At 42.2% G+C, this 14,958-nt stretch overlaps 1 protein-coding gene across 3 annotated transcripts in view; it reads right to left on the reverse strand.

Annotated features, from left to right (window-relative positions):
- Positions 1 to 341: 341 nt before the first annotated feature.
- ELAVL1 (ELAV like RNA binding protein 1) overlaps positions 342 to 14,958 on the reverse strand; it is a 39,686-nt gene continuing 25,069 nt past the window's right edge. The window contains exons 3-7 of one of the 3 annotated variants that reach the window (XM_068996826.1): positions 13,501 to 13,604; positions 12,562 to 12,715; positions 9,221 to 9,446; positions 2,999 to 3,112; positions 342 to 1,917 (exon numbers count right to left, since the gene is read on the reverse strand). In XM_068996826.1, coding sequence (XP_068852927.1) covers positions 1,593 to 1,917; positions 2,999 to 3,112; positions 9,221 to 9,446; positions 12,562 to 12,715; positions 13,501 to 13,604 — 923 coding nt within the window. In that variant the 3' untranslated portion in view covers positions 342 to 1,592. The other 2 variants (XM_068996827.1, XM_068996828.1) reach the window with 2 other exon arrangements.

The raw sequence follows: 14,958 nt of genomic DNA on the forward strand, positions 1-14,958 counted from the left end.
CACAGACCCCACTGCCACACCTGCTCTACCTACATAAACACCAGAGCCAAGTCCCTAGTTGTGCACAGCAGCTCACACACCTGCACAGGCAGGGTCAGCCTTCCCAGGTTCCTACCCAAGCACACCTGAGGGTTACATCAGTCTGTGGCACACCATTTCTATGTGACAGATGTCTTGTGGTGCTTGTTTCAAAACTCTTTTTCTTCTACTCATCTGTCAAACCAGTAAATTAAAATTCTCTTAAAGAGGAGCTACAGTTCCTTAAAACAACACTCTGAAAGCTAGACACTTTGTGCAATACTTAGCAAAAAAAAGAACAGAAAATAAAAAACAAAACAAAATTTGAGCAAAACAAAATCAAATTTAATGTTCTTAAATGCAAAAGTAAAAACAAACAAAAAACACAAAAAAGCAAAAGAAAATTAACAGAAACAGAACAACTCAAAGTTTCAAGGCAGTCTGCAGAAAACCTGGGGGATTAATCTTTAAATCTACAAATCAAAGGGGTTTTTTGGTTAATATCTAACTTGCAAGTTGTAAGTACTTTTCTGCTGAGTGTTCAATAAGTAAAGCTAGTTGCCAAAACAAAATCCTATTAAAATAGAAAAATCTAGCACTCATTAGAAGGGATGCGAGAAATACAATGCTCAAATGTTTATAACTGGTTTTTCTTTACAAAATAGAACTGCCAAAGGAATTCCAACTACTATGATCTTGGAAAATGAGTAAGTATCTTGCTGCATTATAATGTACCAGTAAGTAGTGCACCATGCATTAAATATTTGGACAGAAGAGATTCAGTCTGATAAAGTAGCAACATATATTCACACTCGCTTTTTTGGAGTTTCATTTTGACTCTGAAATCTTCCCGGAGTTTCTTTGAAACTCTTTGGTCCATTCCTCTCAAAGTGGGCTTTAAAAGTCACGTTTGTAAAACCTGTGAATTGGACAGCTTGGCCACTGCTCAGTGTGCAACTTACCTCCTCAATGGTGTTAAAGTTAGGCTGGCATGCTACTACTTACAAGACCTTGACTTTAAAAAGCCTGATCCTCAACTAGACACAGAGTAATTAATATTAATTGATCAAACAATTTACTGTCGACTAAAACATTAGTATTTCTCAACTTTTCTTCCATACTACTGAAACTGGGAGGGAACAAAAGGACAGGGGGATGGGTAGGAAAAACAACATAAAACCAAAGAAAATCAATGAATTCAGCCTGATATTTTTCAGAAAATTCCAGTTTTTGCAGACAACATTCAATGAAACAAATGTTAGTCTCATAAGTGAAAGCATGCTTCAATTTTACCACCATCCAGAGGGTCTAGTTAATGCAATCTACTTAAGATTTCAGGGGATTTTTAACATGTTTTAAATGAAATAACTTAAAGGAACTTAAAATTGGTCTAACATTGTGGGATTTCAAACATTTGAACATGTCAGTTGCATCCCAGAATATAAAACCTTTTCACTTCTCATTTAGACTAAGACAAACACTTGTGAAAATTGGCGCAAAATGAGTTTTACACTAACAAAAATGTTTCAACTTCTGTCACTCCATTATCTATTCCATACAAAAGCACGAGCAAGTTATTTGTGGGACTTGTTGGTTTTGAAGGAAACCTGTAAGATTTTGTCCCCCAGGCGGTAGCCATTAAGACTTGCTATGGCCATTGCAGCTTCTTCATAGTTTGTCATGGTCACAAAACCAAAACCTTTGCACTTGTTGGTGTTGAAATCTCGAATAACTTTCACATTGGTAACCGCACCAAAGGGGCCAAACATCTGCCAGAGGATTCCCTCATCAGCATCTTGACCAAGGTTGTAGATGAAGATACACCAGCCAGAAGATGCGTTTCCTGGAACATTTACACCAGAAAGCCCACTCATGTGATCTACACCCATAGGAGAGAACCTAGCAAATAAAAAGCACAATATTTCATGTAAAAGTTCAATACAATTAAGCAAATTAACTTGAATGGGAAGCAACTGAGAATGAATATTTTATACATGGCACATCAAAACTGCCACATAAATGTTTCCCCATTCAAATTGACAATCAAATTGACAGCTGCCAGGAAAAAAAAAAGTTAAGTATTCCAACTGCTTTATCAACAGGGAACTATCCTAGAAATAGGCAAGGAACAGGCAAGACAAGATTACATGATCACCTTCCCAGGGGACCTGGATGGATCTCTGAACTCAGCCAGGCTGCTCAGAGTGCCCAGGGCATTGCTGCAGAACTGCTCGAGTTGGGGGCACAGGCAGCACCTCCCCAGAGGCCCCAGACACCCCTGGCCATCTCCCACTTATTTCACAGAAGGAGATTTTTTTCCACCCCATCCTCTTTTTCCTGCCTCTAAAAGAACATGTTGGGAAACTCTTAAAGAGTTTCTTCAGGTTTGCTGAGGCAGGGGATGAGTGGGCTGGGTCTTAGCAGTAGAGATTGTGTGTATTAATTTCTTCTTTTGTGAAACAGAACAAAACCTACTCCCTTTCCACTCAAAGGCAGCAGGTGCAGGCAAACACTCCCAACATGAGCAGGCTCAGTGCAGTTTTACTGTTCCAGTGTGTATGGATGGTTTTATTAATTTTATACCAACTTCATACCAGGAAAACTTAGATCTGACTTTACTGAACTGGATTTTTTAAATCACCTACACACTCTTCCTGAATCCTGCCTCCTTCACAATACCTCAGCAGGATTCATGCATAATAAAAAGCAAAAAAATCTTCTCCTTTTTATGTCTTGCTTTATAATAATTTCTTTTCCCTATAACCCACGTTTCTAATTCCCCTTTATTCTATTTCTGGCCTACACTCCAAGAAAATCAAAGCTTCTCAATATTTTAGTGCAATATTAAGGTTACACAGCTAAGCACTCAAAGGCCAGGAAATGTAAAAGTTAAGGTCAAAAGCTCACTTTGAACCCTTGTGCTTATTTATTATTTAAAAATATGAGGTCATGTGATCGTAGAAATATAATGATACTATACCAGGGGTTCCCAAATTGAGGTGTACCACTGGTGATTTGCAAACCCCTTAAAAGCGGTACACGAGCTGCTCTCTGCCAAGAGCAGGGCGGTGGCAGATCCTGATTCTCTGCTGACCTGGAGGAAACAGGGAAGGGATGTCTGGGCAGTGAATGCTGCATAAGTGCCAAATGCTTCCCCTCTGACTCTTCCTTGCCCTGCATCAAGGAGCTGCTGCTGCCTTTCTTGAGGAGGGAGGGCTTGAGGAGGTGCACGGGGAGGGAAGAGAGCAGAGGGGCGGCAGTGCACACACACCCACACACACACCCACACACACACCCACACACACACACACAGTGCACTCACACAGGGCCCATTTCCCCCAGGCTCTCTGGTGCTCAGAGCTCATTGCCTTGGACACCTGAGCTCCAGGACTCTCCTGTCCCCAGAGTAAGCATCACTCCAACCCTCCCTTGCTGCTGCCCTGCAATCCCAGGGGCTCCCGGAACACAGTGGGACACTCCTGAGCTGCACCAACTCGCTGGCAGCCAGCCCCAAGCAAATCCAAGTTTGGGAAGCCTTGTACTAGAGCCAAACTGAAAAAGCAGTTAGAAGTACCACGAGGTGAATGAGACGTACCAACCCGTGTGATCTGATGATGAGGTGACACATCTGCTATTTCTTTTGGCTTTGTATAAAAACGCTCCTGTGCTTGCATGCTTGATACACTTACTTGTTCTGACAGACACCTTCAGCTCTGGAGCTTCTTTCCAAGTGAGTAACGATCTGGTAGGATGAATTTATCTTAATATCTGTCAAGTTTTCATCTCAACAGATCACCAGTCCTGGGTCCCTGCTCAAACCACTGAGCTCAGCATTGCCTGACGTTGGTTCCAGCAGTCAGTATAGCTCTGTCCCTGCCTGCCCCAAAGGCTCAGGCTCTGCCCATGAGCCCAGGTAACACCACATCAAGGACTGCCATCAGTTGTAGAAGAGCAACTGGTATTAAATGCAAGAAAACAACAAATCTAAATGCTTGTTACAGACAAAAAAAATTTTAAATAGCAAGTACCTCTGCTTTTTGGATACATTTATGTTCAAACAAATTCTCCTCTCTTCCTGCTTTGACTCACAAAAATGTTACAGGTTTATAAAAAAACCCAAACCAAACAAACAGGGTAAAACCAAAACAGTCCCCCTAAAAGACTAGAAAACCAATTTCAAAAAAACCCCAAACCCTAGGAAATACAATTCAGACAATCTGATGAGCCTCTGTTCTCACTCTTCACAAGAGGGACACCAAATCTCTGGCTCATCTCAGGGTAACAGCCTGCATGAGCAGGGCCTGGAGCAGCTGACACACAGCTCTCTGTCCTACCAGGACAGATTTTTGTGGCCACAGCAATTTAAGACGACCTTTAGGAAGTTATACTTACTAAGGATGTTTAAAAGACTGTCCAACATGGGCAAACACTAAGGCCAACAGAGATCCAGGATGTTTCAGAGAAAGTGGATTTAAAATTCCTTTAGTATTGTAATTTGAACGATCTCAGTCTTAGCACACTTACAGCTGGTGTCCTCATTGCTGTTGCAATTATTTTTATACTGTCTCCTCCACACTGCCTTTTCAACCCTCCCTAAGAGTCAGTAGCCAGTGTTAGTTGTGGATGGTTCTTTCAAGCCATGCTAACCTAAAACTCCAACATCTTGGGGCAGTAAGTATCAACACCCGTGGATTTTCAATTGTAACTCTTTTTCACTTTATCCTTCTTGTTTCTATGAATGACCTTTTGCTACTTTGCCACTAGACAGACAGACTGCTTCATTTAACAGATCCTGGGATTAGTTTAACCCACTGGAAGATGTAATCTCAGAAATGACACTCCTAAATGAAAGCAATTTCTTCTCAGGTCTATGCAAGTCTTATAAATTCTTTTCATAGAACCACAGAAACTCCTGAGTGGGAAGGGACCCTCAGGGATCATCAGTGCAGCCCCTGGCCCTGCACAGACACCCCAACAACCCCACCCTGGGCATCCCTGAGAGCGCTGTCCAAACGCTCCTGCAGCTCTGGCAGCCTCGGGGCCGGGACCATTCCCTGGGGAGCCTGGGCAGTGCCCAGCAGCCTCGGGGGGAAGAACCTTTCCCTGAGATCCAACCTAAACCTCCCCTAACACAGCTTTGTGCTGGTTTTGCGGAACTCTTTTCCCTGAGCTCTGAGGACAGTTACATACAGCATCACACATGGGATGACAGTAAGCAGGAACATTAGTTTTAGTGTCAGCTTGTGTTATCATTGCACTTGAGCTTGGCAGCTTTTTATTTTTCAATAGTTCCACAAAGAGCAGGAGCGCAGCTACAATGACAATGTCTTTCTCACAAGCAACTTTTTCTGCTCTCTCTGCTACAGAAATGATCTGCTGTGGTCAACAGAAATCTTGTTGAGAACTCAGTGACAAGCTCTAAGCCTGAAATAAATCAGGGTGTTGAGTCAAACAGCCACGTATGGAAAAATAGAAGCAACTGGGGTTTCAGTCCCATATTCTTCCAGAACTTTGATGAAATACTAGTCTGGATGAAATGGTTTCTTCTCAATACGCACAGCTTGCATCCAAATTAAAAATTGGTCTAAAACCTGAAAATTTAAACAATTTCACTGGAGTGAAACAAAGCAGGTGTACAGGAGCTGTCTGAGCAACCAGGGTTAAACACTCAAGTCATCTTGCACTTCCCCTTGCATCAAAGAACTATCAGAAATTACTCCCCTTCAGGCATTCAGGGCAGAACTCATGCACTGATACCAGCAGAGTTATGCCCATTACAGGAACTGGGAACTGTTTCCAACCCTGAACAAGTCTGAAAGCAAAATCAGCTGAATTGGCAATATTTGAGATTTGAAAGAATGTTCTTCTACTATAAAGCTCTGGTGAGCTGCAAAACCACAGGACTTCAGGGGCCCTGGCCAGCCTCCTCATGCTTCAGGAGCTAAACCCCTCCACTTCATCACAGGTCAGCACCTGGAGATCTGCTATTCTCTTTAAGTAAACAAATCTTACACCCTAAAGAAACCCATGCCCCAGATGTCTGTGGTCCAGACACAACCCCATGCTGTGGCATCATTCCCTCTGGGTGGAAGCAAAGAGCCCAGGTCTTTGAATTAGTCCAGGAATCCAGTGGGACACAGCACTAAGACCGGTCCCTGATGTGAGCCACAAATACCACAGGAACTCTAAAGGATTAATAGAACATTAAACAAAGGGTTGGAGAAATTTCTGTAGGAAATTAATAATTACAAATTAGATACTAAAGGCTTAATCCTGGATTTACAGGGATTATGATGAAATGAGATGAAATGTAATCAAAATATCAGGTTAAGTATTCAACCTCTGTGGAGCAGGAGGTCACAACTTTAATTTATACAGACTGCGAGCTCTGTGGAAGCTGCTTATCCCTTCATCATTTCTTGTTCACTACCAGAACAAACAAGACTCAACCTAAACTCAGGCTCCTGATCTTAACCACAGCACGAGTTGATCCTTCAAGGAAGACAGACTCACTAGAAGAACTTGAAGCTAACACTAAAGGTGGGAAGAAAAATACAAAGGGCTGCGGGACAGACTTGATGATGCTGGAGGTCTTTTCCAACCTTAACCCTTCCATGACTCCAGGGGTAAGAGCTGTGCATACGTGTACTGATGTGCCTGCATGGGCGACTGAGGGAAGGATGCTTTGCAGTAAGTGTTGGAGTTCTTCAAGTCTGTGACGAGGCAGAGATGGACAGCTTGTGTCTGCAAGTCAAGAGGTGGCTCTTGTGTCCACAGCATCTTCCTGAAAGCATGGCCTGACCCCCAGCCGTTCTATTCCACCCTCTGCCAGGCTGTGGGACCTCAAAATCTTCAGCCCTTTCCCCACCAGTAGGTCTGTCACTGAGAGCAGCAGCCAGCCAAAGTGTGCTGACAAACAAGCACTGGGCACAGACATCCAGGGGGACACAGTTCCCACGGCAGCAGGAACAGAACAGAGACAGAACATTTTCTCCCATCTTAACCCCCACTATGACATCCCAAGCCTACAGGAACACTGGGTGTGGCTGCCCCATCCCTGAAAGTGTTCCAGGCCAGGTTGGCCGGGGTTTGGAGCAGCCTGGGATAGTGGAAGGTGTCCCTCATGGCAGGGGTGGGACTGGATGAGCTTTAAGGTCCTTTCCAACCCAAACCACTCTGTGATTCTACAAAACGCACACAAATTGACATTAATGCTGCTCTAAATGGTACAGTAAGAGAATAATGAACAAATTGGTTATTAAAATTTAGTTTCACCAGCAACTATTAACATAAATACATTAATCATTTTTATTGTTTGGAGTGATCATTTCAGGATTGAATTAAAGGTATTTGGTCTCTTAATTATGAATGTGAATATTATTTACACTGCTTATTCTGATGCATTTTGATCCTGGCATAAATTTTAGGGGGAAGAATGATGAAAATGTCCAATTAAATTAAGAATGTTAAGAATGAAGAAATGAGCCGTAAGTCTCAAGATTTTACTAGGACCAGGACACACTGAAGCCCTGGCTGAGACAAAGGGCAGATATGTAGAGTTTTTTAATAATTCACCTAAATGCAAACAATGCAGAATTTCATTCCTTGGCGTGGCTCAGAAGGTTTGGTGTGGAGATCTGGGTGTCTGCTTCGGGGAAACGAGGAGCTACCTGAGCTAAACTTCCCTGGGCTACAGCTGAAGAGAACTGGAGGACAACTGAAGCTGGCAGAGACCACTGGAAATCCTCTTAATAAATCCCCCTGCTCAAAGCAGGACACCTGGAGCAGGTTGCTTAGGCTCACCCTGTCACCAAAACTCACCGAAAACCAGTCAAATAAAACTCCTTAACACCAAGAGAGCATTAAAAAGGGCATTATTCATTATAGGCCTGGTTGCACAGGGGATAACTCCACCTTGCATGCATGTGATCTTCTACAAGTGTTGCTTAAACACAGTCACCACGTGCATGTTCTGCTTATTACCACAAAGCCCTCCCCAGCTTCAGTCCTTGTTTTGGCCGTGGCTGCTTTCCTAAGCCAGATGTCTTCCCCTTATCTTCCAACCACCCTTGCTGAGAAAGCAGATCCTGGATACCCTGTTTCCTGCTAAAACTACACAGGCACAGTAGAAATTGGATTAATCCTTTTGGTATCAATTCCAGCCAGGTTTCAGCATCTCCAAGGATGGAAACTTCAGTCTCCCCGGGCAAAGTGTTCAACCACTCTCAGTATAAAACCACAGCTGACTACAAACTACCAATTTTCTCTGGAGACCCATTACACAGAGCTGTGCTTGAAATGCTGAGCGACAGGACTATGGGCAGGTGACAGTAACACTGGAACAGCAGCACAGCTAAAGGCTGGCTGAGATTGTAGTCCAATTTTACTGAGCTCCTTGGATCCCTCACAGGAGAAAAATAAAACAAAAAAAGAGTAAATTCTCAACAGGGAACCACTGCTCTCAGAAACATACATCATCTCAAAGCCCATTGCTTCTCTGCAAGACAGTCAATATATAGCATTTTCCAGAGCACCCTCCAACCATCAGCTTCCTCCGTGGCATTTCCAATTCAAGCAATTCATACTCAAAGCAACCAAAGCAATTTTCTATGGCAAAGCACAGTGTCTTCCACAGCCCTGGAAGCAGACAGGATGCTGCAACTACTCAATATTCTCATCAGTGAAGTCATGAGGCCTCGAAGGAAGGCAGAACCCTGCACAGTTTGCAATGCAGGCAGGAATCCCACAGAACCTCCTCGTCAGAAATAAGGTTTTCCTCTCTTATTGTAACACCTCCCTGCTGGAACCAACGATTCAGAGCTTTAATTAAGTTGCCAAATTCTATCTGTGTTCAGATATGCAGACCACAGAATGGGGATCTGTTGAGACAGGCACCTACCAACACCCACCTGGAACCTGCTGCTGCTGTCCCCTCACTGTAACCCAGTAGTGGAAACAGACACCGGAGTGCAGGTACCTTTACATACTAACTTCAATATAAATTTAACAAGTAAGATTTTACTTTAATCATATTTTAATGCGACAGTTTATTTACATAACACTGCAGAACACAAAGTGCACTATGTATTCATTCACACATGCTGCAATGAAGGTATAACTGCCCAGCTGTGGGGCCACAGCTCCCCAGACGGACACGGGAACAGGAGCACAGCCTTAAATGCATTTATTCTTCCTAACCTACCTGAATCTCTGCGCCTGGTGATGCACTGGCCCTCCAAACCGTCTAGCTGGTGAATGACACAGCTGCGACAACAGTGCCACATTTTTGTTCTGGTTAGGGTTGGCTGCAAACTTCACTGTAATGGGCTCGGAGGAACCTGGGGGTTTGTGACCATTGAAATTTGTAATTGCCTCTTCTGCTTCTGACCTTTTGTCAAACCGGATAAATGCGACCCCTCTGGACAAACCTTGTAACCAAACCAATAAAAAACAAAACAAACAAAAAAAAAACAAAAAACAACAACAAAAATAAAAAATTGAAGTTCAGGATAAACTCAAAATAACTTTGAAAACAAAACCCAAAAAAAGTTCAGTATTTCTATGGTCACAGCTTTCAAGTTCTCTACATTTACATTTCTTCAGCAGCTGAAGGATAAAGTACAAAATTAAGAAACCAAAGACAAATTAGCATACTCATTTCAGCTATAACAACCACAGTGACTAAACGCTTAAAAAAATACATGGCAGAATTCCATGGTATTCATCACCAAGTGACATTTCCATTCACAAAAAACTCAACATTTCAAATTAAATAAAAAAAAGAATTAATTCCAGTTGTTTAAAAACCCCTCAGTTTCAATTACTTTTATCACTAAAGAGCATCTGCAAACACAGAATTCAATTTTTGCAAATGTTTTCATTTTTCCATGCTACAAACAAACTCAGGTTCAGAGATGAGGGAACAAATGTCTGACTAGAATAAAGGACTTTCACCTTTTTTATGGAGAGATCACAATTTCACCTGCACCACATACGTTATTTCTAGCTGGCACATACATTATTTTTATTCATTAAAATCAATGAAGAATTACTCTTGGTAGCTGTACTGAACCAACCTCACAGTGTTAAACATTTGCCTATTTTTTCCCTAGTCCCAGGCCCTAGATGCTGTTATCCTTCTGACTGAGGTACAAGTTATTCCCTGTGAGCTCTCCTCTCCTCCCCTTGCTCCTCATCTGTGATTTGACCTTAAGCTGAAAATACGGTTTATCACAGTGAAGATAATAGGGCACATTTTGTTTAAGTGCCATTCCAAAGCAGATAATGTGGCCAGACTAAATGTAGGTCTTCACTAGCTCTGTTTCAGAAAGGGACATATCAGATACTTTCATGTTTTCTTCACATCCACCCAGGACCATGTTCAAAGCCAGATACAGAAGTTAAGCTTATCATAAATCACAAGGTTGTTGATTAACAGTTGAGGATCATTTTCTCTGTTCCACAGAAGGAAATGCAACATGTCAAAACCTGGGCCTGCAGCAAGCAAGGTGTGCTTGCATTTTGATAAATAACACCAGATGGGCTCACCAGAGTAGAGCTGACAGCACTATGTGCTCAGGTACCACTGGGATCAGCCTCCTGTGCCAGGGGGAACGGTATGTCCCAGCCTGGGAAGGCCCAGAGTAGCAGCACCACTCAGAACTCAGCAAGGCCCATCCTAGAGCTCAGCTTACTGTGACTCCTCCACTTTCATGTTGCTCATCCTAGTGCTTCTCAAAGCATTCACTTAAAATATAAATATTGTAGAAAGTGTATTTTTAAACAGAATAATTTTCAAAAGCTGGAGTACCACCTCTGTGAGAAGGTACAGCTGAGTACAAATTAAAACATGTCTTAAGTGGGAGTAGACCAAGATATGAAAGGCAGGCTTAAAGCCAAGGCACAGCTACACTGCTGGTGGGACAGCAAGCCCAGGCTCTGCAGGCATGAAGGTGTAACAGAAGCCACTCTCCAGTCAATGCATTGTTAAGGCTATGGGAAGCAGGCTGTGTTCTGAGCTGAACTACACAGCATCAGGCCTCAGCACACACATGAAAACTGTATTATTCTTGGGGAGATTTTATTTGTATGACTTCTGTCCTCTCATTTTACAGCTCTGTCAAATCCAGATGCTCTCCAGACCCCACAGACTGACAGAGAGGGATGACTAATTTGGACACTTGCATTAATATGTTTGCTGTGCTCCACAAGTCTTTTTCTTGTTTCTCATTACAGCTATGCCCTGGATAACCAGCTCTAGAGACAGAACCATGCAGGTACTGGAGCTGAGCAAAACAAGTAATTTTCTCCAGGAAAGGCAGGATGGGATTTTCCTCACTCAACCATGGAGTGTCTGCCATGCCAGTCCCCAGATCTCACAAAGTCACCTCAGGTTTCTCTGATGCAGTCACATTTGCAGCACCATCTGACCAAATACTTGCAAGTGGTGCCTGCACCAGGAGCTGGCTCTGATGGGGACACAGCCCTGCAGACCTCAGCCTGCCCTCAGACTGAGCCCACCAGGAGCTGCTGGTGGCCCACTCCAAACCACAGCAGATTCCTCACAGAGCAGGAAAGCTGCCTCTGAACTGATGTGTATGAATGCCCATCCCAGTTATAAATGTTAAATGCAGAATTGCTAGAATTAGATTGTCTTCTAATACAGGACATGCATAATAAATGAAAAAGTGTATTTGTAAAAGCTCTCTCCAGATTAATACATGACATATGGGCTACTGGTAAAACCACAGAACACCTGGGTGACAGGATAAGCCAGACTCTGCAGTTACACTGTCTGAAATAATGGGGTAAGAAATTAAAACTGAAAATACATTGTAACACAGAGTCAGAATTACCATCATAAAGAAAACCTTAACTTTGGTTTCCCCTGAGCCAAGAGCCTAACTAAGTAACTTCTCCCCTTTCTCTTTTTTTTTTTCAATATGCAAAATACATTTAGAATTTTCAGGGCAGTACTAAGTGTATGAAATTAATTCCTTTGCTTAGCAGTAACCACAGAGGCCTGTAAGACATCTCAAATGGTTTAAAATATGAGAAAATTGAGTGAGTGAGTTCCAGGCTGGTACAAAAGACAAAATACATTTTTGTTTTGCTTTAAATCTGTTACTATGGCCTGGAATTGACCTGTGCATAAGAGCTGCATGCATGTAAAGTCAAGGTAACGTCAGCACTCCAGGTTACACACATGGCCCAGAAACACAGTGCACTGCAGTGACAGCAAGTGTCAGAGCAAGAAAGGAGATTTGGCAAATCAGTAACTGATAAAAATGACAATAATCCTATTTTAGTATGGTCCAAGGTTTGGGCGATAAGCTGGCAAAGAGGCAGCATGAGTCATTCTGTGTTTTAAAAAAGTCACCGAACATGGATATCCTGTTAAAATTCTATCAGTGGTTGACCCCAGATGTCATGATTAGCTTGTGGAAGTCTAACTTACTTAAGTTCAGGTACTGCTAGTCTCAGAAAAACACCACACACACGCTGTACACTCCAGTTTTCTGCAGCCAGGGCCCCAGAACTCACCTGTGGTTTGATCCACAAGCACACGTGAGTTGATGATGCGCCCAAAACGGGAAAACATATCTTCTACATCCTTCTGTGTCATTGACCGGGGCAAGCCACTGATATATAAATTAGCATCCTTGATAACTTCAGAACTTGGGCGGGCATAGGAAACCTTTAAAAGAAATAGAAATACATGTTCAGGGTATTAACAGGGAAGATCAATTTATTGTCATGAGCCAATTTCATTTACTCCCCCACTACCAACATATGCATTTTTACTGGAGTTCAAAAAAATGGAACCAGGAGAGAGTAGGGGAAAATCAACCAAACAACAGGGAAAAGGGCATGTCCCTACATAAGTCCATTCATTTTGGGCTTACCCAAGAGATACCAACTATATTAGCATTGCTGTAAGGAGACAGCAGCTGACCAATACCAGTGCTCCCAGCAAACACTTTTGCCAAGTGAAGAATCCCGAGTTCTGATTTGGACACTGGACCTGTCACAGCTCACATCAGGAACTTGTCCTGCCAGTAGATTTTCTAATGCTTCATAAAAAGATGGCACAAGTAGAGTGCAGTTTTCTGTCCTAATTTCTGCTACTGGAGAAAGCTGCATAGATCACCCAAGTAGGGGTGAATCCTACACAGAGTACAGGCTGTTGTTTTGGATAAGGAAAGGAGTGCGTGTATATTAACAAGATTTACAATAAACATTATGAAGCATCCAAGATGTGCATGAGTTAAAAAGCCTGGCAGCAATTGGGAATGGTCCCCCTACTTCTATAAAAATGGTGGGAATATAAAGAAAGGGAATCTTCAAATGCTAAGCTGCTTCAAAACACTTCATTACTCTCCTCCCAGATTCCTGCTTGCTGCAGCTGGGAGCACACAAACCTTACCATCAGAATGAAGTTTACTACAACATCGTTTTCAGAGAAGACTGAAGAGCTCCTACCTTGATAGTTTTTGACTGAAGTCTGAGGCCATTCAGTGTGTTTATTGCTCTTTCAGCATCTTTTGCAGTTACATAGTTCACAAAGCCATAGCCTAAGCTGTGTCCTAAAGGGAAGAACATTTTTTAAAATTAATCCTAACAAAAGAATGTTATCACAACTAAAATGAAAGGAAATGGAAACAAGAAGTGAACTCAACATACATAGTCCACACAGCAAATATTTCAGTAAGCCAAGGCAGTTTCCTAAGGCTGGAACACCTCATGAGTAACTCGGAGGTCTTTTATTTCCACTCTGGATATCCCTCTGCCTTCACAGACAGCAGGCATTGGACAGAGCACACATCAACAGCAAGAAATTTAAGACTAAAACACCAACTCTGATCACTCTTGCAAACTTCATGGGTGTGGGACAAAGGCAATCACTTAACCAAGTTCATCAATACAAACTCTTGTGGATAGAGAGCAGAAAGTGAGAAAATGTCAACAGATGAACTGTCAGGTAAGAAATGAAGAGCCTGGTGATTTCTTCCGCTATTCCAACCTCCACCCCTGCGGGTGAGAGGGAAAAAGAAGTTTCCAATCCTTCATTAATACAGCTAACAAGCAGCGAGTTTCCCAAACACAGCATCGTAGTGAAGAGTGAAAAATTCTCTTTAAGGCAGACAATTCATGTACTATCACTTTATCTAAGTTTACTCTTAACTCTTACAGGAAGAATTTGATATTAATAATAAAAATCCTTAATGTATTTAAGGAAAAGTATATTTATTTGGATACTTACTTGTTCTGTTTCTATCTCCAATCTCCACAATTGCTACTACCAGTTATAACATTACATACTAAGATCATTTTGGGTTGCAATTTCCCAACAATTAGAGGCTCTTATCAATGTAGGCCTAAAAATAACTAAAATACATTCAAAACTGTCTCAGAGCAATAAAACAACTGCAATTCAACCCAAGACACACCTCTTTCAGCCAACTTCTCCTTGTCTCTGTCAGATATGTGGGATTTTCTAAAGAAAATTGTAAGCATGTATAGGAAAATGTGCTATTTTCCTCTAACAATATACTACTTTTAAGTTATTAAGTTCTAGTGTCCTCAAGCCTAACAATGGAAGACAAAACTAACTGTTATGGTAAAGGATTCTGTGGTGAAATAGCCCTTTTTTCATCACACTGGTTAGCTCTGCAATGGTCTTAGCTGATAAGGAAGTTTTCTTATGCTTTCCAGACATTTCAGACCACCAAATACAGACACAGGTGTCAAATGATGGAATCCTGGCACAAACATCAGAGGAAATGAAAAAAAGGGCTGCAAGAGAACTGCAGATTAACTGCAGATACTGAAAAAAAGAATTCCCAGTCTGCTGAGACATTGAGATTGCAAGTATAAAATCCAGAAGGGAATGGAAGGAAACCCCGAATAACCCTCAGTGTTTTCATGCCAACAGACTGA

This window comes from Aphelocoma coerulescens, chromosome 28 (genome assembly GCF_041296385.1).
Source record: "Aphelocoma coerulescens isolate FSJ_1873_10779 chromosome 28, UR_Acoe_1.0, whole genome shotgun sequence".
NCBI lineage: Eukaryota > Metazoa > Chordata > Aves > Passeriformes > Corvidae > Aphelocoma > Aphelocoma coerulescens.